This window comes from Acanthopagrus latus, chromosome 1 (genome assembly GCF_904848185.1).
Source record: "Acanthopagrus latus isolate v.2019 chromosome 1, fAcaLat1.1, whole genome shotgun sequence".
In the NCBI taxonomy this organism is placed as follows: domain Eukaryota; kingdom Metazoa; phylum Chordata; class Actinopteri; order Spariformes; family Sparidae; genus Acanthopagrus; species Acanthopagrus latus.
The window spans coordinates 23,199,775-23,226,893 of NC_051039.1; the positions used below are offsets into that span (position 1 = coordinate 23,199,775).

Below are 27,119 nucleotides of genomic sequence, written 5' to 3' on the forward strand. Positions count from 1 at the left end.
GGTGATCCAGCACTGCCTTCATTTGTTACTTTTACCTATTTACATGAAAAGAATACTAAAATACAATGTTCAAATAAGATTGTCAGCCTGTTGGGTTTATTTTTGTACAGCTGTTTGAGCACAACACAAAGTACAAAGAAAAATAGCGTCTGAGTAGATGATTTATATGACCGGAAGAGAAGAGAAACAGAACGGAATGCAAAAAAAAACTAAAATAGAAAGGAAAAATAAGCCACATGGACATTTTATATACGTGCACAACAGCAAAACCACTTCATCATAAGGCACTTGTGGGTGTTTTTCTCTTTTCTTTCACCTTCAGTATTCATATCAGACCCTATCAGTCATTACCATATCTCGCTTATTACTGGAGTCGGAGGAGCTGGTGTGATAACACAGTCAGTCTCTCAGGGGAGCCCAGCAGAGTCAGTGCCACACAATTCACATATAGCAGGCATCATCCTGGTTGATAATCAGGGTTTATGAGTGTGTGTGTGTGTGTGTGTGTGTGTCAACATCCTGAAACAATAATCTTCAGAGGAAAAAAAAAAGGAAAAAAAAAAAAGATGGCAATTAAACACAAATCAGAGGCTTCAGAGAGGTTTCTTCATCCACAGATTTCACAATTTCAAAGTAAGCATGATCGCTGAATGGTAAGAGTCAGGGGACCGGGCGAAATGGAGTGTGTATGTGTGTGTGTGTGTGAGATCTCTGCTGAAGATGAGTAAACATAAACTGGGGTGCTTTTAGAGCGATCACCGCCTAATTAGGAGGGTTTGACGCACAGTGGAGTCACAGTGATGGATGAGCGGAAAACACACAATGGTATGCATGAGTGAAACCTGCGGAGAGGAGGTAACGGACAAACAGTAAATCCTCCAGCCCTGTGTGTCCTGCCCACACACAGAGGAGGGGATGAGCAGATAAATGGCATGTGTATTATAAGTCTTCATAAATTGGCGTCGCAATTCATAGTCTGATTTTAAAAGTACAGTACAGAGATATAAATGCCCTCATTTCAGGGCCTAGCCCAACAACAAAGGTCCTCCTTCAGTTTTTCTGAGCTCCATAGAGTCAAACATCGCAGAGGATAAAATCCCTCAGCGGCAAAGAGCGTCAGAGACAGTATGTTTGGAGCGAATGATCTTCAGGTCCTGTTCAAATCCTTTTTTTTGTTTGTAACTATTTTAGTCTTTTAAATCGAGACCGATCGTCCAGTGAGGGGTCGGACCTCCGCTGACAGTCACAGGAGCGACACGGCCTCCAGGTTCTCTTTGATGATCGTGTCCATAACCACCTGGAAGACGACCTGGATGTTGGAGGTGTCGGTCGCCGTGGTGAAGTGGTGGTAGATGAGTTTGCTGGGCGTGGCGTTGAGCGAGACAAAGGTGGCGGCGATGAAGCGGGCGGCTGAGTCCACGTCGCAGTCTGCACCTGGAGGAGAGGTGAGGAGGGGAGGAATCAGACTTCACGATGATACAAATCTGGCTCCAGAGAGAACTGAGAAAGTGCTTCACTAAGATGTGCATCAGGCCAGTGAGGGATCCCAACCAGGGAAATTATGATTTGCATATTTGAGTTTTGATGGGAAAGAACTTATTTACTGTTGCTCAGCAGTAGCTGTCAGATCCTTAACTTGGAAGAGGAGACAGAAGAAATGGGGAAGGAAAAGAAATTCAAACTCAGAATTTAAATATTTACAATATAAATGAGGTAACAATACAAGCTGAGACAATAACTGAATAAACAAACTGTTGTCAGAGAATAATGAGGTCCCAGAACACTATTTGAAGCCAGAAAGGTGGCAGGGTCCGCCAGATATAAACAAAGTAAAACAGTGTGAAACTGTGTTGTCCTTTAAGGTCAGTTTGTTTATTCAGTTTATTCAGCCATAAGAACAAAGAGATTTAGTTTATTTAGTTTGTTGAAGCATAAAAAATCAATCAATCACTGAAGATCTTTCTCTTCTGATTAAAAAACTATATTACCAAAATTAAAACATACTGTAGTGCACCTTTAAGTAGAAGTACCAATACATTCATGTAAATGCTCTCCCTACAAGAACCGCATTCAAAAATCCTACTGAAGTGCAAGTACAGAAGTATCATCAGTAAAATGTACTTACGGTATCACGTGACTGATTTATCATTATATTTGACGTCATTAGACTGTTAACACTGATACAACGCTGTTGGAGCTGAGGGAGGCGGGGCTGGCTTTCAACTAATTTATAAGTGCTACGGTTCGGTAGTTAGGTGCAGTGATTCTGAACCTCAGGGGGGTCAGACGCTTCCACAGGGTCACAGGACAAATCTGAGGGGTCGTGAGATGATTATCGCAGGGCTCAACAATAAGGATTGCCTTATTGCCCCGTGGCAAGTCAATGACCACGTCAGGCTAATAAATCTAGCAACTCACATACCCGACTGGACAAGTGGGAAAAATGTTACAAAGTGGTAGAATTAAACTGGTGGTAGAATTAAAGCTAATGACAGAAACACTAAAAGAGTGACCCATCTGAATAAAGATTAAACATGACAATTCATTTTAGTCAGAGAAAGCTAACAATTCTTCCAGTGCTCCTGGTGACGACTTCTACTACCAAACACGCTTGAAGAAAAGAAAGTGGAGTGACAAAAACTTGAACATTGGACCCTGCTTATGGGAGAGGAAAGCAGGGAGAACGTCAGTTGCACAAATCTGTTTTCATTTTCCCTCTGGTCCTTGTTAGAACAGTTCAAACAATGCAAACTCAAGCCTAAACACTTTTAGGCTGTGTCTTCTGTTTAATGTTATTGTAACAGCATGCACTTATTTGTAATTTGAACTGTTCTCTATAACGTCCAATTAAAAAATAATATAAATGAAAAAAACGACAGGGGCAGTGGTGGCACATCGAACGGTAAAGGCTGTGAGACACGTATCAGACCAGTCATCACATCGGAGGTCAGTGTGAAATAGACGCCTGCTCTGCTGGCGGACCCCAATCCCGAGAGTTTTAGCATTTATATTGACATTTGCATGAGAGCAGAGAGGACACAGCCCCCGTTGAGCCCACCGAGACGTGGGGCGCGAAATGCTGAGCGGAGGGGATACAGAATCCCACCAAAAATAACCCAATTTGTGTGTCTGTGTGAGCTTATTATCAGGCTGTCTTTGTATGTATAACTGTGCAGATTGATCTCTTCTTTTGATTTAATTAGGTTTGTATGGCTGAAAGTTATGTATTCCTCAAACACTGACCGTCAAGATATTTTAGCATCACACTCTTCCTGGATTTTATAAACCGTGACATATTTAACTGACGTTTTGCATTTCCATCCCTGGATTTGTGAGGTGAAGTCTTCATTTTGTGTGATTAAATTATTTTTTCCAAACTGGGTTACAGTGAAATGTTCATGATGCTCAGAGCAAATTATTCCTTATTCTGTGGAGAGTAGATCTACAGTCAGGTGACCTGTCGTTGAAAAAACGGTGGCAGTTCGGTCAGGTTTAAGAACAGATCATGATGTGGGTCAGAACAGGCCTTCAGCTGATTGTTTACATTAAAGGTGCGATATGTAAGAATTCTAGGTTAAAACATTCAAATATTAACAAACATTACCAACAGAACGGGAGTATGAGTATGTGACATAATTTAAATACACTGTGTCTGTTAACTTAAGTCCTGTGTTTGTTTGACGGAATCCTTCAGCCCCAACCTCCACCCTACCCAGACTCCTTTGCTCTATGTATTACCTCACCTGAGATTTGTCATGCACAGTATGGGACGTCTGTGCTCTCCACAGAGGTTTATGGGAAGGACTGACGTATCACAAAGAATGACTAACATCAGGCCTACCTTTAAACTGTGGCAGGTATGACCTCAGGTGTCGCCCAGAGTGTAAAATCTTGTCTTGGAAAAGGTCTATCTTGTTCATGAATAAAATCTGCAATAAAAGACACACACACACAAAAAAACCCACAATCAGCTGAGCGCTCAAAGGCTTCCTCTCCGGAGAGAAAGGGAAAATCAATCAGAAAGATCACAAGAAAAAATAAAGTGTTGATTTGATTTGGTGAGTCCCACCTGTAGCGCTGTAATAACCAACCAAATGATGAAACCGATGAATCCCATTCAAATGTTATCACCACATTTGTCGTCACTTTGCAGATATTTAAGCATAAATGTGAAAATCAATAGCTTTGTTGGTACCAGCACAGCGTGATGATGGCGGATCAATGACCTCGCTCCAGTCATCAGTGTGCGATCGATCACTCATGTCGTCTCCTGTGCAGCCGCTCAACAAGCTCAGCTGCTACTTTCATACGTCTTTGTCTTCCTGCTGTAAAGCCTTCCTGCCTCCAAGGCTCCACTTGTGCTCGTCTGCCGCCAGGTTCCATGGGTGCTTTTGGCTTTGTAGTCGACCAATTAAAACTATGACCAAGTTCTCTCTTTCCAGGCTGACTGATAGCCAAAAAAAAACAAAACAAAACAAACACACTGATAATGGCGAGGGAGGGACGGGGTAGAGCAGATTTTCAATGAACAGGATACAGCGCAACACCTAGTTGTGTAATTATCACTGACCAGCCACAGTGAAGAGTTAATTGAGGTGGAGGTTACAAATTTCCCTCCCACGTACAAAACGGTCTCATGAAACACTTTTGTTTAATGAGCCTGTGCGCCGTGTTAACGTGCAGGCCCACACACAAGCGTGCACATAAACCACGTCTCAAGCAGACTTTTAATTGCCCATTTCGCGCTAATGAACCCTTAAATAACACTTCTTTATGGTCAAAAAAAGAATCATTTACTTTGGTTTAACAGTGCGATTTTAGCGCTAAGATTTCGATATTTTCTGTCTGTGGCGTTAGTTTGGACGACATCATTCTTCATTCGCTCGCCCTCAGGATCTCAATATACTGAAAAACACAGAGTTTTGATTTACAAAGCAGCACGAGTGCTTTTTGTTGGTCGGATGTTGGAGTTTTCTTTTGTCACCATCAGAGTTAAACCCAGTGTTCACAGTGAGAGCCTTCTTAACTGCAGATTCCACTCGCGTCAACATGCTTTAAGTGGAATAAATTGAACAAGCTCGTCACACGCTCGCTTTAATGTGATCATTTGCCGGAAACCAGAGTGGAAAAACACAGAGAGGGGAAAATGTCACCTCTGCAAAGCTCACCCTAATTACAACTTACCATTTAATTACAAGTGACAGAAGACTCGGAGACAAAGGACTGAGGCTGGGCCCGGTATTTGTGTGCATGCGTGGAAACAGCATTTATTAAACACATTAGTGTTATTCTTGTCTCATGGTGTCATAGAGAACAAATGGAGAGCTACAAAGAGATTTTGTTTGTGTCTCCACTCATCCGTGAGCCCCATCCACCAACTGAACTGTTAAGTGAGCTGTGGTCCACACCCTCTTGAGCCGAAGCCTTTTGTCTCTGTGTTTTCTGTCTAAATAAAGCTACATCTACTGGCCAGTCTCAGGATCAGTGGTGGATATCTCGACCGCAGCAGCGTTTCCACAGTTTCCAGCCCTCGCTCCAATGGTGGATGCTGAAAATGTGAAAGGCCCTCTCTAGAGCCACATTTTGGTAATTGCATCATCAAGTGATGCACCAGGGACCGGAAAGACGTATTCCTGTAACACCACTGTAAAAGAAGAGTCTGTGAAATGGCAGATAAATGTTTTTGGAATGTCACAACTGCCGCAAAGTGACTCGTTTCACTGTCATAAATTGATCCATTCGGTCCAATAACATTTGAAAAGTCTAGAAGAGCCGCACAATTACATTATATTATCCCCATTCAGGTTAGCTGGTAGCTACAGTGGAAGTTAGCCAGCTGCTTTGGCAGGAGCCTCTTGTATCCAGGCTCTATGGGCCCCACAACGCGGAAACTACGCGTCACTTTGACTTCACGCGTCACAGAGCAAATTTCATGGGACAGAATGGGACTTCGGCTCCATGACTGTGTCCAGGTATTATTATAATGTCCTTGGAGGGGTCCTGACCTCTTTGTAGACATGAAAGGCTAGTTCTAAGACAGGGATGCATGAAGTGGGGCCAACAGGATAAAGTTGGCCCACCATAAGGTTTGATCTGGCTAAATGACTAAAAAACATTATATGCACTGATGATGCCGTCTTTAATATGTAGGATCCCTAATCATTCATTCGTCTTCTGGGCAAAAAGACAAATTTTGGTATCCTGGTACTCCACAGGCCCAAATAACTGTCTTAAATTAATAAAGGAAATAAAGGAATTCATTAACTAATTAACAAATCAAGATCTTAATAAATCAACATAATAGTTGTTTGCTTTTGGCCGGTGGTCAACCATTACATTTCAGTTTCAGCCCTCAAAGGGACAAAGTTTCTGAACAAAAACACGAGGCTATTTAGTGTCAGGTCAATATTTTTGCTGAGCAGAGCAACACAGTCGATGAGGGAGAAACACTAGAGCCTCAGTGCGTGAAGCTGCACAGCATCCTACAAATAATTAGACAAGAATTTTAGTATAGGATGGTATTTTAAACAGCTTTGGATTGGGCTTTTCAGTTAGTGTGACATCTTCATATGTATTTTTGTTTGTTGGACTGCATCTTTCCTCCTGAACTGGAGGAAGTGTGTGACTGCTGAGTTTCTCACCATGGATGTGCTGCGGAAGAAAACGTTGTTGCAGATGGCGGCGAAGAGTTTCATGCTCTCCTGAAGACGATTCTGCAGAGAGAGGGCAACAGACCATCAAGGCAATGTCACTTTTAAATCTTTGTCTATGTGAACAGAACGTGATCTGATTGGGCGAGCCTGAACAAGCGGCCCACATTTGCTTCGACTGGAGAGAAGGAGATACTGGTGGAGTGCAGGCCGTACCATGGAGGGGTCCTCCACCAGGGTCATGTCGTAACCGCTGAGCGACACCACAAACAGCACCGCCCTGACGTCCTCGAAACAGCCAATCCACTTCCTCCGCTCAGTTCTCTGGCCTCCAACATCGTACATCCTACACCGAGAGGGATGGAGAGAACAAGGATGTGTGGGTTTTTCAGTTCGGTCACATTTGATGTCACGAATGTGCCGGAAACCACACAGCAGCAAAGTTTTTCATTCATTCATTAGGTGCACCAGCACATTATCTAGCTGCATACTAGAAGAGCCTCCTTTCCTTTATTTTACTGTTCACTGTAGAAAGTGACACCACAGGAAAAGGAAATAAAAGAGATGTGCCAGATTCAGGGACCTCACTAACATCTGTCAATACACCTGTGCTTTTCCGGCTACAACCTGTCCAAAAAATGCTTTGAAATGACTGTTGAAAATGCACCATTCCTGAGATATCAACTGAATAAGAGCAATTGAAAAAATAATTGAATGAGCTAAACCCCCGCCGATAGGTGGCCGTGACAAAAGAGGGAGATGGACGTGCAGCAGCAAAAGAACACAACACTTGAGAAGAAAACAAAAGGGAAGTAGCAACAACAGTCGTGGAATGAATAAGAGGAGGAATAAGAGAGAGCCACAATGTGACTCTGGGCCCAGGTGCTCCTGATTTAGCAGGCCAACACACTCCAATCATGGATCTTAAAGAGAGTCAACAGACACACACACACACACACACACACACACACACACATGCAGGTAAAGGTCTCTTGTGACAAAGAAGAAGCCACTGTTCAGATGTTAATGATGAAAGAACTTTTTACCTGTGCTCTTAAATATTCCAAAAAGAGAAACTCCTTCGGCTGCTCAGATAACAAAATGATGCATCATTTTACACTTCACACATTTTAATCCAGATCTCTGCTGTCTGATGTAAAACTGTAACAGACACCGCCCTGTGTGCGTTATACTAATTAGGGGAAAGAATCTGTTTATCCTTCCTGAGAGAGTGATGGTAGCATTGTATTTACGTTATATACATTTATTTGCGTGTAGGTGTGTGTGAATGTGTGTGTGTGTATGTGTGTGTCGGTGTGTGTGTGTGTGTAGGTGTGTGCGTAAGTACACAGACTGAAATCTCATTGTGACTGACATGTTCTTTATCAGGATTCAATTTCTAGTAGGAAGAGTGTAAGGAGGCTGTGCTGTCTGCGTGTTCATGACCTTGCATGCTGATGCCGCGGCCTACTGTAGCACTGAGGGGTTTCTCTGATCAATGACAGATTGTATTAGTTTTAGATAAGGTCACATATTCTTAAAATACGGGATTTACGCCCGCGCACACACTCACGCAAAGATGAGCGTGTCCCTGCAGACCGGGCTCCCCCTTTTTTCAATTTTCACCAAGACAATCACAACATTTTCCTCAAGACAATCACAACACGGAGGCACGAGGAGCGTAAAGGTCAATGTTCTCCAAAAGGACGGGAGAGAGAAATACAACAGTAATACGAGCAGAATAACAGAGCGAGAGACAGACGGATCAGTTCGTCCCACTTCACCCGTTTTCGAAGCCAGATGTGCCATGTTGCCCCTTCCATTTGAGCATCCATCGAGTTAATGCTGCTCTTTATTGAGAGGGGAAATGGACATGTGGAAACAGACGCACACAGAGGGAAACAAACAATGACGGTGGAAAAACACGAGCATGAGATTTATGGTGGAAATTTTCTGTGGAAATAAAACCCCAGCACAGGACACATCAATGAAGCTGATGCTTCATTGCACAAACACGTGCCAACCGGCCCAGTAACAACAAAAATAACAGTGCAGATCATATTCAGTCAGGTTCGGCCTCCAGCTGCCTTCGAATGAGCCCGAAAGGCTAGAAATGTTCAAAACTCAGTGGCTGACAGAACTTTTCAAAATTGCTGATTTGAGAGGGAGAAAGGCAGAGCTGTGTGCTTAAATCACTTAAGTTTGATTTTAATTTAAAGACAGCATGTGAGGACACATCAAGGCATTGAGCTAAATGCTAACATCAGCATGCTAACATACTCACAATAACAATGTTCACTCACTGATGTTCTTCAGGTGTAACGTTAGAGTTAGCTAGTGTTAGCAGGCTGACATTTAATTATAGAAAGCACACCGCCACCACTGCCCAACATCCCCCATAACTGAATCAAGCCTAATCCAATATCAAATAAAACATACTTAAATATCATCCATTTGTGCGTAAACCTGCTGACAAACCAACACGCAAACAGACACAGGTGAAAACATAACCTGCTTGGTGGAGGCACCTTCTTCATTTTGTTTAGCATTAAAAAAAACAGTGAGTCCAAGCACCTGAGTCCACCTCACCTAAATCTTCCTCGTCGTCAGACAGAACCAACTGAAGCGCAGACCTCCTCTTCAGGTTACGTCATCCTTTCCCCCTCTTCTCCCGCCACACCCGCCTCTCTTGCCCCATAATGTTCACCCTCATCCGCAGTGTTGTAATTGTAATTATCAGAGCAGTTGATGTTAATGATGCAGGAAAAGACCCAGATCCTTATTACATTGACGGGTCGGAGGTCAAACAGGATGTCTGTATGCAAACCAGGCTGTGTCTGGTGTCTGGGTGCACGCCCCCCCCCACACACACATACACACAGACACACACACACACATACATTCTGCATGCAGAGAGAAATTTTTGTCTGTGTGGAGTTCAGACCTGCATTTGTTCATTTTTTTAAATAATGCTGTCAAAACAAATATATACTACTACTTTCCTACCCCACAAATATCCCAACCCAGAACTGACCTGGGCATGTTGCAGATGCAGTATGCATAGACCAAACAGAGGGTTTTTAGCCCACTTTCAATGACTCCAGAGGTGCGAAGAGAGCGAGCATCATTTTAAAAACGGTCAGGTCCAACGTGAATCACTTCTTATAGAGGAGAAATAGGAGTGCAGGATGCAGATGCTGGCTCATATGAGAAACAGTGAGTTTTTCATAAGAGAGTAAGAGAGAGACAGTCATTGAACTGAGGGAGGCAGCTTCACATCGTGTTAGCTACTAGTGCAGCCTCAATATTTACGAAATGAGTCCGAGCCAGGGCAGAACTCTTCATTTACATATCTACTCTGTTGTCTTTCCTCTGCTGAATGAACAGTGACATTATTCAAATGTTGAATAAGAATATTTTATGAACCAAGACTTTACAAATATATACAATCTTGTGTCTCTACTTTTAATTAAAGATCCTCTCCACACATGTATTGAAGGATAAATTCATCCAAGAATGAAATTTCAAACATTACCTACTCACCCTCATGGTAAGTCAGGTGAAGAGTTCATTGTCTACAAAACATTTCTAGAGCTTCACAGCAAAACAGAGTTGCAGCATTCTGCTATACACCTAAAGTATGATCGTGATTAAAATGTAAAAAAGTTACAAATCCACACAGCAAGTCCAGCTTAATCTAAGTTTGTGGAAAGCTTGGAATCTCAAATTGATTTGAAAATCCTTTATTTACACCCTCGATGCACTGCTGAGCCTTTTCACCCCCCAACTTTTTTTTTTTTTTTTTTTTTTAAGTATTTTTTTGGCCTTTTTTTCAGCTTTATTGACAGAGTAGCTGAAGAGTTTGGACAGGAAGCAGGGTAAGAGATGGGGAGTGACATGCAGCAAAGGGACCCGGGCCAGGAGTTGAACCCGGGTCCGCTGCAGAGCCTTCGGCACATGGGTCGCGCGCGCTACCGACTGAGCTATGCGGCGCTCACCCCCCAACTTTTAACTTAGCAACTACAGTGAAACAATCTGCATAGAAAAGGTGTAGAGTACCTTTTTTAAAATTAATTCTTCTAGCGCTTCTGGAGATTTGGATCACACTGGACACGCCGTATCCCCATCTACTTCACTGTATTACTGTGAAATGTTTTGAGGCATGGGGGTGAGTAGTGGTAGAATGATTTAATTTTCATATTTAGGTGAACTGTTCCTTTAAGATTTATAACTTCTCTAATGTATGTCTGACTAAACAGAATACAGGAATATGCAAACATTTTTCATTTCACATGATGTCTCCTACTTCCCTTCAAGCTGTCCTTATCACATTTGTGTACACTGAATATTGGACCAGGGTTGGCTTCCACCCAACACTTTGTCTTTTGAAATCAGATTTTACAATGGGCCAAGGGAAACTAACACTTTCAGTAATAAATGTAAAAACAAGCCTTCTCGTGACAAACTCTGTGCATGCAGTGCATCGTTCTACACAGTGTAGCTCAAACATTCTGCTGTAGGGAAATAAAGAAAGACACATTTTTGACTGGAGGGGGACTTTCAGAAAGTTATTTGTTAAACTATTAGTTGGTAAAACCACATACTGTCTATGTCTGAAAGGGAAAACTCTCCCTGTGTACCTGCCTGTCTTTTTCTCTCTCTTTCTGACAAACACAAACCATCAACTTCTCCAAAAATCCCTTTAATTTCCTTTTTGTTGTTAAGTCTGATATAATTACATCAACTTATGCTAAGCTCTTCCTCAACCCTGAGGGCTTGATCTCTCCAAGTCAAAGACATGAACCTACACACATACCCAAAGTCACACACACACTTGCATGGTGCTGTGTGTCAATTAACTTTCCAATTATTTATCTCCTCAAGAATTCAGGCAGATAAGAGAGTAGGTGTGTGAGAGAGGGGAGGCTGGGTCTCCACCCTGCAGCATCACCTGGGACTCAGATCTGACACCGTCACCTTGGGGTGACGTCGCCATCGCAGTGTCTCACAGGGGAAAAAAAACACACACATGAACATAAATAAATAAAATTCATAAACAACCAGCTTCTGAGTGATTCAACAGTGACGCAAGCAGTAAGACTGCGAGGAAGAAGCGGAGATTATCTGCACCACACAACAGATGCAGCTATGATCAAAGTGTTTCTCTGCAGGTGAAACTTCTAATGATCTGAAGTACTTCCACTGTCGAATCCAGTCAAACGTGTTTATGGCATCAAATGCAAACACAGACACACACACACACACACACACACACACACACACACACACACACACACACAAGTCAGTGGCACCCAGAGAATTACAAGAAGATTTAGATGTGACACAAACGCCCCATTGGAAGTCATCCGCTGACAAACTGACTCACTCTACAATGTTTATATGCTAAACAGAGATCTTATGAAGCGCTGAGGTAATGTGTTTTATTGTTTGGATTCATATGAGATGTAATGTGGAGTGTGGATGAAGGACAGGTTGTTATTGTGGCAGGAAGAGAGAGGCGGTGCCCCTCAGGTAGACATTACTAAGAAAGAGGAAAGTAATCTGATTGTCTTGATGTAACCGATACACTGCAGACACACACACACACACACACACACAATGAAATGTGTGTGGTGCTGAATGTATCCTTGTTAACCCTACATGGCCCATTACCTTTCCAATAAAACCAAACTGTGAAACCTCACCCACAGTCCACAGGCTGTGGTTATGAGCTCTATAAACTGACCTCCTGATCCGCACTTTTACGGACCACAAAAGTTCAGTGTTCACTGGAAAGAGAAATTACTGCTCTGGAGTAAATCTTCATCATTTGTTTCAGAGTACACGAGTCATGCTGCTGTTTTGCCCAAATGGTAAAAGTACCTTTTATCCAGTTCTACGAAAAATGTTTCTTTATCTGGTCTATTTGTCATGAGTTACCCTTCAGACAGACTCAGAATGATCTACCGTTCATACCAAAGTGTCTCTCTGTCTGTCAGTTTTTGCTTTTGGATTTCAATGATTTTAAGCCTGGCAGCATGTATTGATGGCAATCCACCACCAGACTGGAATATGTGATGGACTTTCATGATTTTTTCTTCTCTTCAGTTCTTTCAACTTATTAAAGTACTTGACTTTGACTGCCACTTCCACTTTGTAACTTTATTTGTCCTCAGAGAAATTAGTCTTTCAACCTCAACTGTTTCAGTATTTCAACCATTTTACAGGCGTGGTGCCCGGACACCACAAAGCAACAGCAAAGAAATAGCTGGGACGAAGACCAACTGTTGTGTCCCCTCACGTCTCCCGTGTCTCTGCAGACTGCAGCCGACTGCCAACTAGCCTGACTGTTCTGTGTCTGCATGCCAGGAAATACCTCTCCGGTTTTTTGTTTTTTCAAAAAAAAATTTTGTTTATGCTATTTAAATACATCTCCATGCCACCAGATGGCGGCAGTCTTTATTCGTCATTCAAAAAGTGATATTGGAAGACTAACATACAAATAAAACATGATAAAGAAGCATTTTTCACCCCACTCTTGCAAATAGAACTGACTTCTCATGAAAATATGGAGGGAAACCGCACTAAAGGGTGAAATGGCTACTACAGCAACCGGCTCACGGGGCTTTCCCATCCCTTTGTTTTATGTTACTCTTCTTTTGCATGCATTTGTTTAGAGGAACAGCTATATAACGTAATTCTCTCGACTAGTCCCAACTCTGCATGACACACGGCTCCAGCCTGGGCCACAGACACTTACCGATGGCCCAAACATTGGCAGCCCGGTGGGGCCCCTAAATGTTCAGCGAGCACCTGACAATTTCCTTTAAAAAAACTTCAGATTTTTCCAGCTTGATGCTATATTTTTATAACATACTCTTTTAACGTGCAATAAGACAGCATTCTAAAATGGATGCCTTCGAAATGTTTTGGTTATTTTGTTTTTACTTTTACCCCCCCAAAAAACAGTAACATCAACAATTACTATCAATTCTGACAAGAAAAGTATTTTAATGTCGGCTTTGTCCTTGATGTTGGTCTGTTCTGCGTCGTGTTCAGCAGCAGAGAAATCAGGTTCATTAATATCCATCGCCCTGTCATGACCATCGGCTCCCTCAGGAAATGAGTTCAGCCATTCGAGGATGATAAAGAAGTTGGTATTATGTGACAGCGGCTCATTGATCAGAGATGAATATGGTCATCTGACATCAGCCTCCAGGGCTCAGATACCTGCCCCCTGCTTCTCCGCTGATAAGACCGACCCACTGGTGCTTTTGAATACGAGTGTGTGCTTGTGTGTGTGTGCAGTCAGTAGATGAGTAGGAAAGCCAACTGAAAGGTGCTGTATCGACGTATTGAACGTAGCCGCCGATCTCCACCTCACATCTCGGGCCTATCACATGGCTGTAGACAGAGATAAGAGCGTCACAGCTAAAGAAGTGAGGCAAGTTGGTACGACAGCTTGCAGAGAAGTCGAGGGCAGACCTGATGGCAGCGGCTCAGAGTCAATCAGTGGTTAAAATCACCCACTCTGCAGTGTAACGTTCTCACAAACAGCCAGGTGAAAAGGTATCTACCTGAAAACAAGGTGGTTGACTTTGAACTGGGTCTCTATCACGCCGGTCGTCCTCAGCCGCACTCGCAGAACATCTGTCTCTGTGGGCACGTATTCTGGAGAGGTGATGCGGGCCATGTTCTCAAAGAAACTACAAAATGAGGAAGCGGAGGGAAGGAGAGAAAGAAGGGTGCAAAAAGGTGAAAGGCAGAGGAGAAACAAGGGGGGGAAGAAAAATTAATAACCTGGGGAGAAACTTGAGATCAAAAGAGAATAAAATCAGGTATCGGAAGTGGTTTTGTAGACTCGTACATGGCCATGTCAGCTGCCAGGAGGCGGGGTAGGGTGCGCAGTGATAAGGCCGGAGCCCCAGGGGGCGCAGCGGCTCATCATGATGAATATTCACACTGTGGTTTACCATAATAACACACTGAGGCTAAGCTTTCAAACACAGATTAGCTATTAACACAGTGAGTGTAATCAACTGTATCGTGTGTGTGTGCGTGTGTTTGTGTTTGCACTCGGTGAGATGTGATCTTTTTCCAAACACACGCACACACACACACCCACACACAAACACAAACACAGACACACACACAAACACACACAGTGAAGTCTCCCGCTACCTGAACCGACTGTGACATTCTCAGCTAGTCATCCTGAATCAGGTTCTTGGACAGCGACACACATCCTGCTGCTTAAAAAACACAGTGCCTGCCGGACGCTGCACAGTGCAGGCAGCAAGCGAGTGTGTTGTACCTCTGTCTTTGTGAGGACCAGCCTTAGCTGGCTCTTGCCACTTATGCAGAGGCATAAAAACACCTAATATACAACGAGTGGACAGGTCAGGGCTCTGTGGAAGTTCTGTGTCATGCCCGAATGAATTAGAAGAGGACGTGCATAAAGTCTCGTCCACTGGACTACTGCATCCTTCACAAAGAAATCCAGCATTGAACAACTTCAACAAATGTGGCTTGTAGGCTCGTAGAAGCAGCCAAGAGACGGGGAAGGGCTCATTTCTCATGTCACATTACAATTTGCTCACATCTGGCCAATAAAAATTGCTACAAATTGTTAATTAGAGCCACTTCAAACAAGCCAATCTTAGCCAGGTGCTCTAAGCCACCTCATTTAGTAAAATAACTAAAACTGAGCACCCCTGAAATGTCTGTTATGATACATTCAAGATAAAGGTAAGGGTCTGTGAATAAGGGTCCTCACAAGTATATAAGCATGGACGTGTGTGTGTGTGTGTGTGTGTGTGAGTGTGTGTGTCCGAGGAGAGCGGAGGCTGATGGTGATGAGCGGTCGCTCTCAGTGGGAACCAGGGGGGCCTGTCGGTGTAGATAACCCCAGAGCCGAGGCCTCTCGCTGGGGTGGAGGATGAGAACAGACGGCCTCCCGGAGGGTCCCAGCTCCGTCTCACTCCTGCATCACACACGCCATCCCCTCCGCACTTGTTGCTCCTTTTTTTCGCAGTTCTTCACTTTCATTATGGGGTCTGCTCACTGTTTGACTTCTTCTCAATACTCACATTTTACACAAGCTCATTTATGAGCAGCTTTCGGGTGGCGTTGCTTTGCTATTGTATGAACACAGTCAAGGCGAATACAAAACACATGTTGGTGTTATGTGGATGCGTTGAATAGCCGTGGAGCTACGTGTGATTACAGCTTCTCCTTTGGTTTGTCTCCCTCCCTCTTTCCTTCCCACTCTCCAGACTCTGATTCCCAGTGACAGCGAGCACACGGCCGAGCATCAGCTGCTGAGTCCGGCTAATTAGACCCCTGCATCTCCTCAGCGCAGCGTGAGTGTGTGCTGAGAAAGTACTCACTACAGTGCCGAGTCATTCAGCTCGTACTCGTATCCCCGGGCCGCCGCCGCCCTCACGCCCTGGTCGGCCCACAGACAGGTCAGGGCATGGCCAAGGAAAGGAAACAGCACCTGTTCTTCATCAAAGCACCGCCCACACGACAGGACAGAATGGGCGTGGACCTGCAAGATGAGATGGAGACAGATTTATGATGGATGGATGGACGGCTTGTCGGGCAGGGGTGGAGGCCAGATGGAAAAAAGGATGTGAGCCTAAATGACAGAAAAGTTCGGGAGTCTGTCTCTGCTCTCTAGACTTGGTAATCAGTAAAGATGCACAAATGAATGGATACACACACAAACACACTTGAAAACACACACACAAACACACACACACCCTGCTGACATTCAACAGAGGAAATAATTTGGTCAGCATCTGCCACCAGGAAGCGTTGAGTGGGCGGCGAGCGTATGAGCGTCGATAACTTTGACAATAAAGTTCAAATCAAATTGAACGTCACAATCAAACCACCCACCTACCGTCCAACTTTCTCTCTATGTCATGCAGACAAACTGATGCTCTATGTGTGTGTGCATGTGTGTGTGTGGGTGTGTGTGTGTGGTGCTAGACGTGGAAGCTGTGACTGCGGCGCTGAGATGCTGCTCTCTGGTGGAGGTCTGGAGGCAGTGCAAGAAAACCAGTAACACAAAATGCAAGGATACATTTAACAGAATGAGAAAGAGACTGATCCAGAGAAAAGGTCTGAAGGAAACAGAGGCACAAAGTGTCAGATGGAAAAGACATGTTGACATGGAGTCAGGCTACCTTGTTCCTGTTGTTAGCCAGGTTGATCCGGAGGACTCCCATGCCGTGGAGGACAAACTTCATGGAGGTCAGCAGGTTATCCAGCACCGCAGGCTGCCGAACACCAAAGTTCACAGGTTAAGGTCATGAATACAAAAAAATCAGACAGAAGCCTAGTTCACTGGATCACATTACACAGCTATCAAAACTAGAACAGTCCCCTTTAATTCCAACAAGCCAACATCAAACTCAATACCCCCGTATCACTCCAATATCAAACTACCCATGACTGCTCAACCATCATTTCAGCTCATCAGATCTAAGTTCTGCATCAAATTGTACTCTGTCGTAGAAAGTCTACCAGCCACCTACCAACGCCTGAGTTTGTTTCATCATGATCAATGTGTTAATCCTTGAGAAATTAACAAAAATGTAGAAAAATACACTATCTCATAATATTAAAGAGGGTGAGAAAAAATTCCTGGGTCCATCCCGTTATCCAGAACCGCAACAAAGTGTATTGGATCTATTCTGGGCCGAGACCCAGCCTCCATCCAAGTTTAGAGGAAATACGTTTGATTGTGTAGTCCTGCCGACAAACCAAACAACCAACCAACCATAAATCCCACCAACCAACCAATGGATGCAGGTGAGAAAACAATCCCATATGCCACAGTGATAAACTTGAACACTTTGGGCAAAAACAAACAAACAAACAAAACAACTTTTCTGACATTTCTAACTTTTAAATCTTCCATATTTTCAGAGAAATGCGCTTCACTTTTTCTACAGACAATTAGCTTAGCTGAGCATAAAGACTGGATACAGGGGAAACAGCTGGCCCGAGGGTTAAACATCTCCCTGCATCTCTAACGCTCACTGATTAACATGTTCAATCTCATCTCTTTAATCTGTGCAAATACTGACCTACAAAGACACACTGTGGCTTTACATGTGATTATCTGCCAGTACATCTCTTGATCAGGTCATATTCTAAGAAAGTCACTGATTTGAGTTGATTCAAATGCACTGAGCTGATTGGAAACCAATGTCAGTCTGAAAGTTTTTACACACATACTTAATAATATATAAACCCAAGTGTGTGATCTGGATTCTGTTGTGGACTTGTTGCATTTAACGCTGCACAGATGGAACATTCGTATCTATGTGAGGTGTTGTTTCTGGTCATCTGACTAACATTTGTGTAATAGCCCCTCTCTTTTAACTCTTGAGAGAGATACGTGGCTAATTAGCAGCTAAATGATCCAGTGTGTTCACCACCTTGTCTCTTTATATGGCATTTGGTGGTGTACAGTTGGGTTTTCTGTTGAGAACAACTCCAGTTCACAAAAACACCATGAGGGCAGGGAGACTGAATGAAAATTGTAAAGTCTTGGGCCATAAAAAAACAAACAACAAAAACAAAACAAGGGGCTAAAGGAGGCTTAAACACTCTGCAGAGTCACTGATAACCATCGGTGTGTTTGTCAGTGTTAGCGCCCTCTCTGATCCATTGTTAATATGAAAATATTGATTAGTGCAGCTGAGGATTATCCAAACATGCACTTTGTCACTCATGCTTTAATGGTTGCTGTAACGTGTACAATGAGAAACTGACCGTTCCAGTGTGGCCCCTTAAAGGTGCACTACATAGTTTTGGGGAAGACATTTAATCAGAGGAGAAAGAGCTTCATTGATTGATTTTTTTGTATGCATTTCCAAACTAAATAAACAAACTGTCATTTCCCTTCACGAGTAAACTGAATAATCAAACTGACTTTAAAAGACAACAGAGTTTCATACTGTTTTACTTTGTATATATGTGGCGGACCCTGCCACCTTTCTACCTTCGAAAACTGTTCTCAGACCTTATTTTCCTCTGAGAACAGCTTGTTTATTCAGTCATGGAAAAGATAGATATTTCTGAGTCTGCATTATTACCTCATTAATATGGTAAATAACTACAAAACTACAAAGCAGCACTTAATAATCAAATTAAAGCTGGCTGGCCTAGAACACACCACTGACTGTGTTCTTCCTCTTTTCTGCTGCATCTCAAATTGTTCATATATGCAGTATATGTATGTGTACGTGGGGCTTATCGAGTGTGTGTCTATCACACCCTGTGGACCGGCTATCAAGCTTATTGGGAGTGTAAGAGAGTTAAAGTATCGTGTATTGTGTAAATGAAACTCATAACTCTGTTTTAGTGCTCAGACAACTTGAGATTTTAATGATGAGCACAGCAACTCCTGCAGTGAGCTGGCAAAGGTGTGTGTGTGTGTGTGTGTGTGTGTGTGTGTGTTTGCGTGCGTGTGTGTGTGTTTGCGTTCGTGCATGCATGTGTGTGTCTGTTATACCCTCCATCACTCTCCTGCCAACTAAAGATAAGCCTCACATTCCATCACGATTCTATCACAGTCTGGTCGCTCTTCTCTGTGTGTGTGTTTCAGTGTCCACAGATCGAGACGTGTGGCTCTCCTGGTGAAATGTGTGACGTGCGATAAGTCATCGAGGTTGATCTAAGCTCGGGAGCTGGGCTGAGGGGCTGCTGACACCACGGCGTCAGGGACGAAATTAATGTCTTTCAGGAAAACCTCAGCAGACAGCGCTGCATTGATTTGTGTCAGAAATAAGCAGCTCCGGGCGTTTGTCTCCCTCTGCCTCACCGACGCTGTCATCGCCTCAGATATGTGATTTTCATTATGACAACATTCTTACAGTCTTAAGAACAACACACTGGATACTGGATCTCTAGGGTGCACGTTTTATGAGCATGAACGCCACTATAAATTATGCAGTCAGTGATATACGGGCGATGGCAGTCTCATGGTTTGAGAAGTTCATCTGTGTATTAGACTGAAAAGCTACAAGCAGTGTTGACTGTGTGATGAAATAGCCTTTAGTTTAGTGCCCATGAGCAAGACGATGAAAATGGAAAATAACGCCAGATATACACATTTTTTATGAGTGAAGTCCCCTCCTCTGTTACCAGGATCCGTCTGAATATTCAGTCTTTCCTGGACTGCTCTATATTCTAGCTTAAAGCTTTGAATCTTTCAGTATCTATCCCTGAAGAGGCGACAGTATATAGTAATCAGCCACTTCACATCACTCGGGCCCAATTCCAATGCACACCTACCCTCTGTTTGGTGCGTTACAGAGGTATTTATTGGATTTTACAAACTGCTTTGTGTTGTACAGGTGTCGCTGCTTATCTGTCGACCCGCCCCGGACTTAACGAACAAATTAAATTACTGCCTGTCTCATGTCTCTGGTCATTGTACTGGTTTTGTGTCTTCAGTTGGTTCATTCTTCCTTCCTTCCTCCCTCCCTCCACCTTTGTCCTCCTTAACAATTGTTTCCAAGTTCCTCCCTCTCTGAGTCAAGGCTTACTTTAGTTTAGTGTTGACAGTAAAGGTGGGAGGAGGGAGGCCATGCAACAGTCACTTTGTGTGTGTGGACCAAGAGGACTTGTCCCTCTAAATATACAGTTAGTATCATTAAATGGACACTATGTAGTTTTTGGACTTTTGAAATTAAACATTTTAACATTTACAATATTAATGAGTTTATTCCACTAACCAAGAAAAATGTATTTCTCCCGCTAATTAATAAATAAGCTGTTCTCAGAGGAAAATAAGGTCCCAGAACACTTTTGAAACTAGAAAGGTGGCAGGGTCCGCCACATAAGCAAAGTAAAACAGTATGAAACTATGTCGTCCTTTAAGGTCAGTTTGTTTTTTTCAGTTTATTCAGTCGAGAAAACAAAGAGAGTTTGTCTGTTTAATTTGTTTAGACCTACACAAATCAATGAAGATCTTTTCTCTTCGGAAATGAACGTTTAATGTTGAATGTCTTCCCCAAAACTACATAATGCACCTTTAATACCAGTAACAAACACTTTACACTCTTAACAGCTTCATTAACTCTCACAGACAAACACAATTCATGCCTACACACACACACACACACACACACACACACACACACACACACACACACACACACACATCCTGGGGGTCACAGGTGTGTCATTGTATGGTAATCTGACTCCACCATCAGATATACGTCACCTCTCTGGAAAAGTATGGAGTAATAAGACACCATGTTTTCACCAGTGTGTGTGTGTGTGTGTGTGTGTGTGTGTGTGTGTGTGTGTGTGTGTGTGTGTGTGTGTGTGTGTCACTTTAAAAGGAAATCCAACAGACAGGAATCTCACACAGCTTTCTAACCTTTGTTTCCTGCTGGCTGTTAATGCCCCCCCCAACCATCACCACCACAGTTTAAAGCATTGTGAGAACAGCGGTTCACTGTGCGTCAGTGGAGATATTACAACTCCCATTACAACAGTCTAATCACTAATTCCATCCACATACACTGAACTATTGTTCTTGTCTGGCCTGTTGTCTGGATCAACTCCCCGAACACAGAAAATTAACAGCCATTAGCAGTTGTCTTGTGTCGCAGCTTCTGCCACAGAAACACAACACAGAGAATCTGACTGGACTGGTGGTGGCTTGACACTTAATCATTAACCAAAGACTGTTCTGATAGTAATGTGTAACTGAGTACGTGCGTTTAAAAGTTTACTGACGTCCCACACCGAAAACTCCCAGCTGCTCCAGGTGATAAAAACCCCTCAGACGCGTCGCATTTTTCAAGATGACAAAAAGAAAAAAAAAACTTGTGCACACACCTGAAACAACAAAGAAGCTTCCAGGCTGAAAAAAAGCCCCACAAACTCAGTTCATAAATGTTATTGCCGCACCAGCATGTGCACACACACACACACACACACACACACACACACACACACAGCATTGCTTGTGTTGACTCAGACTTGTGTGTATTGGAAGAGGATGAAGGGAGAGTCCATCAGCCTATCCACAGTAAAAACAACACCACGGCCTCGGGCTGCAAATAAAGGAGGGATGAGACAAAGAGGAGCCCCCTTCCTACCTTTCCCCCCTTCACTCCTCTCAAACTGGCTCTCCTGTCACGGTCCTAATGCAATACAAACCTGGCTGGTAGGGCCTCGTAAAGCCAGACAGGGAAATATCTGGCAGTGTCTTCATGGGAAATTTGAGAGAAGGGATAGTGATGAGAACCTGTCCAGCTCAAGACAGGGTGGAGGTGTTTACTACTGCGCTGGTGGACACACGGACACTCATCCGAGATAGCAGGAAGGGCGTCAGAGGGCGAAACAAACGCACATGTGGAACAATATGCACAGAGGCCTGATAAAGAACGATGAGCTCATTTATCTGTGTGTGTGTGTGTGTGTGTGTGTGTGTGTGTTTAGGGGAGGGTGTGTCAGTGTTTGCTGTGGGAGATCGGGGATGGCCAGCATTGGGAAGGGAAGGGCAGGTTTTGTGGGTGAGTGTCATTTTCCACTTGGAAATAAGGGCGTCATCACCTGAGAACAAAGGCGAAGCCAACTGACAGGAGAGACAACAAAACATGTTTCTCCACTGTCACTGAACATGTGCTGATGCTCGTCTGCATGCTTGCACATGCACAAAAAATGCACAAACATATCTCTGTACACTGATTTCATATTTGTGTAAATGCAACGCAAGAAGATTCCAAAAGTGATGCAGAAAATAACGTGTCACTCCTTTGTGCTTTTTAGATACCTTTCTGAGCAATGGAAATGTTAAATAACTCACTAAACTTAATGCTGCATAGCATTTGAAGGTTTTAGCGATGCGAGGAACGTGGCTCTCGGATCGGTTCATTGGTCGGTTGACCACAATGGTCCAGATTCAACCACTGTTTGGGCTCTCCTCTCCTCGAACTGATGTGCACGCACACACACACACGCACACCTGTAGTGCCCACAGACAGCACGCAGTCTTTATCATATTTATCTTTTCATAAAATCTAAAATACTCTAAAATCAATGTTGTGTCATTTTTTTCCCTCTTTGTATCCGACATGACATCAAGACGATACTTTTCAAGGTCTTGAAGTCAGAAAGTTCAGCATCGTAACATCACTCGCTCCAACTGATTAGAGCAGAAATTGACCTGCTCAGACGTTATCTTACTTTCTCCAGCACGGTCTAATAACAGAAAGTATGACGCTTGTGCTGACAGGAGCGAACTACAGATAAGGTGACTGAGACGGGAGAGGCAGCAGAAGGAGGTGAGGCCTCTTTAATATCTAGGAATGCATTCAAACATCCCAGCTGCCCGTACAAACAGCTGGGAACTTCATATCAGTGTGAGACTGCGAAATAATCCTGGCCGATCAGCAACTGCCAAATTTGACAGTGTTTTGCGTATTTCCAGGACATGGATATTATCTTTTGCCTATAAGGTGATCTCTCTCTCTCTCTCTCTCTCTCTCACACACACACACACACACACACACACACACACCAACCATCTGTGTAAACACAGCTCTTTAGTAAATAGTCATTTTCAGTTCAGTATGAACTCGAGCAGTTTTATTGGCTGTTTCACTTCTTCACACAGTGTGAACTGTGTTTCAGAGTTCATTGTACAATCTCCATCCACTGCATGAAGTTTTCCCTGAAGGCTTTATAGTCACAACGCAGGTATCAGAGGCACGATGAAGACAGAGAAAGCCTTTTCTGTCATCACATATTAGTTATGCATATGCATGGCAAAGAGGAGGAAGCCAGGAGAGAAGATGAGGAAAAGGTGGAGAATAGCAGAGAGGGAAAGAATATGGGAAGAGGTGAGAAATGATGGGGTGAAACTGGTGTGTGTGTTTGTGTGTCTGTGTGTGCTGAACCGTTTCATCCTCCCCACCCCATCCCAGCCCCTAATACAACGGAGGAATTTGGCTTTGAGTCGCACACAGACACAGAAGGAAAAGCAGATGGGAGCCAAACCGCTGCATACCAACTCGGATCTGACCCTGGGTGTCATGAGAAATCTCAGTCCCCCACAGGAACCAAGCATCGCCTCGCTTTCCATCACACCTCCATTACCGCTGCCGAGGGTTGCAGCGACACACCGTTCCAAGTCAGTGACTCCTACCGTATTAGTGTCTTAGTTATTAGTTTATACCTGGTTTAATGTCTCTCAGGACTAGAATGCTTTGTGAGATTACATTAAAATGTTTGTTAAACCCTTTTGAATTCATCCCCTGTAGGGTCATTTCAACATCATCATCATGATAACAATAACTTTAACATAGCACCCTGTAGCACAATAATTTCTGAGATGGTTTTCGTACTGTGAAAAACTCCAACTGCTGCTGCCCCTTCTTCAATGTCATCTAACTTTCACTTTAGACGAGCCTGCAGCCTAAACTGACCTCTTGACTTACTCTATTCTTACTTGACACTAAACTACAACTATAGCCTCACCCTGAGCTGATTAAATACTGATCAACTGAAGTGATTTATATGTTTTCTACAACTTTTCTACTACAACAGACATGTTGTTTTCCAGCTCTCCTCTGCTGGAACCAACATGACACCAGCCTCACTGTATGCTAATGGACTGTTATCTGATAAAAAACAACATCAGGCAGGGTGAACCAGACTGGAGACTGATCAGATGTGTGTGTGTGTGTGTGTGTGTGTGTGTGTGTGTGTGTGTGTGTGTGTGTGCGCGTGTGTGTGTGTGTGTGTGTGTGTGTGTGTTTCCAACCTTGAAGCTGCTGAGCTCTTGCTTGGTGAATCCATTACTGTGGATGATCTTCATCTGTTTGACCAAAGTGCTTTTTCCGCTCTCTGCCGCACCTGGAGGAGAGTTTTTAAATAAATAAAATAAAATGTAACTTTTCTGCCTTAAACCAGCAGCTCCAGAATCGTTTGTTGATGGTTCAGTATCTTGTTACAGGGTTAACGGTGTCTCTGCACGATGTAACCTCAGTGAGAGGGTCAGATCACAGCGTTACATGTTTACTTCATCATACATGTTTTCAACACATAACATTGTTACAATGTCATGAGTTTTATTTGTAATTAGCAGCTACATTGCATCTGACACATAGTTACAGACCTGGTATTTGTATTTAGGACAGTGGTGTTGCACTCAGAAACTGTGGGCGGCGCCAAACTGCACACAATGCAAATTTCTACATTATGCTGCTTTAAAAACAAGAGCTCAAAGGTCATAAACCTGCATCTAATTATCTGTGATCAGAAGACTGTAATGATTAAGCTAGTTGATTAGACAATCGACAAAATAGCAATTATAGTCATAGTAATTTTCAAGCAAAAATTGTGTTTTTTTGCCTCTTGAGTTTCCCTGCGTTTCTTTGTTTACATCCTGTTAAACTGAGTACTTTTGGGTTTGGACTGAGAAGACAAGACTTCTAAAAACATCATCTCGGAATATGAGAAACTGGGCTGGACATTTTTTAAGCAATTAATCGATTAAAGCAACATTATGTAGATGTCATAAATACAAATCCCAGGTCAGATCAGGTGAGGTCAGGATGTTATATAGGAGCTCACTACAAACAAAATGCATGTATGTTGAAGTGTAACGCTGTGATGCGACCCTCTCACTGAAGTTACACAGTGCAGAGACAAGTGACAGAGAGAGTGTGCTGTCAGTTTAAAGGTGTACTATGTAGTCTGGGGACACATTTTTAATCACAAGAGAAAGATGTTCACTGACTGATTTTTGTGTGTCTGAAAGAAAAACTCCAAATAAACTATAATTTATTATTTCTGTTTTCATGACTGAATAAACAAACTGACCTTACAGAACAACAGTTTCATACTGAGTTACTTTGTTTATATGTGGCGGACCCTGCCACCCTTATAGCTTCAAACAGTGTTCTGGGACCTTATTCTCCTCTGAGAACTGCTGGTTTAAGTATTTCATAGTTTGTGTTAATAACACTGTAAATATTAAGATACTGACTTTAAATAAATAGTCTCAAACAAACTGGTTGGTAATCTTTCCAGCCTGCGTGGGGACTTTCATCAAGTCCTCCACATGAAAACACAGTTATGGACACAGGTACAGTTCATATACTCTATATCACATGTGCACAGACTCAGGTAGATAACAGCCCGGAGTATAAACTTCTCTCAGGTGAGTTGAGGCAGAGCTGGAATCAGTCTCACCCAGTAGGAGTATCTTGACCACGTTCATCTCCCGCTTGGCGGACTCGTACAGGTCTCTGTCTATCTTCGCGCTGAGTATCTTCGCCTTCTTCTCCTCTGTGACTTCGGTACCGAGGCACAGTCCCATCCTTAGCGCTCATCTCCTCTCCGAGCCCGGCCTGAGAGGAAAAAAACTCAAGTCCACACTGGGATCAACCCGAGTTTTTCCCCTCAGGCTGCATGCTCCGAGCCGGCCAGCGACTGCGCAAATTGCAGGGTTAAACTGTGTAGAAAAAAAAAAGTCCCTGGTTCAAAAAAGTTCAGGCCATCTCCGAAAACCCCCTTCAGGCTCTCAGCGGGAGTTGTGGGACAGAGGTGGTGTTACGCATCGCTCCAAGTGGCAGATCTTAATGAGTGGTACTTTCTCCACCGAGAAAACACCGAGCTGTTATGTCACTGTGCGCCGCAGCGGTTCAAACTGAGCTCTGCCGCCTTGGCAGAGACCCCAGATAATCCGAAAAGTGCCTCCTCCCACTGCAGCCTGCTGCTGCGCTGCTGCTGCCCAGATGGAAAAGTTTTTGGACTTCCCTTCCTGGGAAGTGACGTGCGGGGGACAAAAAGTGCTGAGTGCGCAAATCCACGCAGTTCACCTGTGAGTGCTCAGAAAACACATCACGTGTATTTCTGGGTGTATTTCCTCAATTACGCACGCAGTTCAATTAGAGACACATGAATAATAAATGTATTTCATTTAGTATGACGCTGTACTATAAAGTGAACTTCTGCATGCCCACACAGGTGTTTCCAAGTTCACAGCAGCGCAGCTATGTACAGCATGTGATACCACAAACATCAACATACCAATGAGGGTGACAAACACTGAACTGGTCCTGCAACAAAACAAACAGATTAACTTTCATTCTGCATTATACAGTATATTCTGGCGCTTACGCCTTTAAAGGAACAGTTCACCCAAAATGAAAACTCGATGGAAAGCCGGGTGAAGTTTCACAACCCACAAACATTTTCTGGAGCTGCACAGCAAAAAAGTGTTGCAGCATTGTCCTGAACAGCTGAAGTGGATGGGGACTTGTTTTAAAATGTAAAGAACTAAAAACAAACAAACAAACAAACAAACAAAAAAAAACCCCAAGATCCCTAATTATCTACAGACACATCACTGCTTTTAGCTCAGTAGCCAAAGTAAAGATATCAAATTGAAATCTCTGTTGAGACTTGGATTATACTAGATAA

At 43.3% G+C, this 27,119-nt stretch overlaps 1 protein-coding gene across 1 annotated transcript; it reads right to left on the reverse strand.

Annotated features, from left to right (window-relative positions):
- Positions 1–74: 74 nt before the first annotated feature.
- gnav1 (guanine nucleotide binding protein (G protein) alpha v1) lies at positions 75–26,434 on the reverse strand. The gene is made up of 9 exons (XM_037125009.1): positions 25,887–26,434; positions 24,454–24,545; positions 16,844–16,936; positions 16,040–16,200; positions 14,228–14,356; positions 6,867–6,996; positions 6,642–6,713; positions 3,842–3,929; positions 75–1,434 (listed from the first exon to the last, which is right to left on the reverse strand). The coding sequence occupies exons 1-9, from the start codon at positions 26,011–26,013 to the stop codon at positions 1,244–1,246; spliced, it is 1,083 nt and encodes a 360-aa protein (XP_036980904.1). The 5' UTR covers positions 26,014–26,434; the 3' UTR covers positions 75–1,243.
- Positions 26,435–27,119: the final 685 nt, after the last annotated feature.

What these genes read in the sequence shown, in the direction of transcription:
- gnav1 (XM_037125009.1), bottom strand. Translation starts at nt 26,013, where the DNA reads ATGGGACTGTGCCTCGGTACCGAAGTCACAGAGGAGAAGAAGGCGAAG. An exon ending in GTCAACCACCTTGTTTTCAG is followed by an intron (nt 6,997 to 14,227) that starts GTAGATACCTTT and finishes CTCTCGGTGTAG; the next exon opens with GATGTACGATGTTGGAGGCC. An exon ending in ATACCTGCCACAGTTTAAAG is followed by an intron (nt 1,435 to 3,841) that starts GTAGGCCTGATG and finishes CCTCTCCTCCAG; the next exon opens with GTGCAGACTGCGACGTGGAC.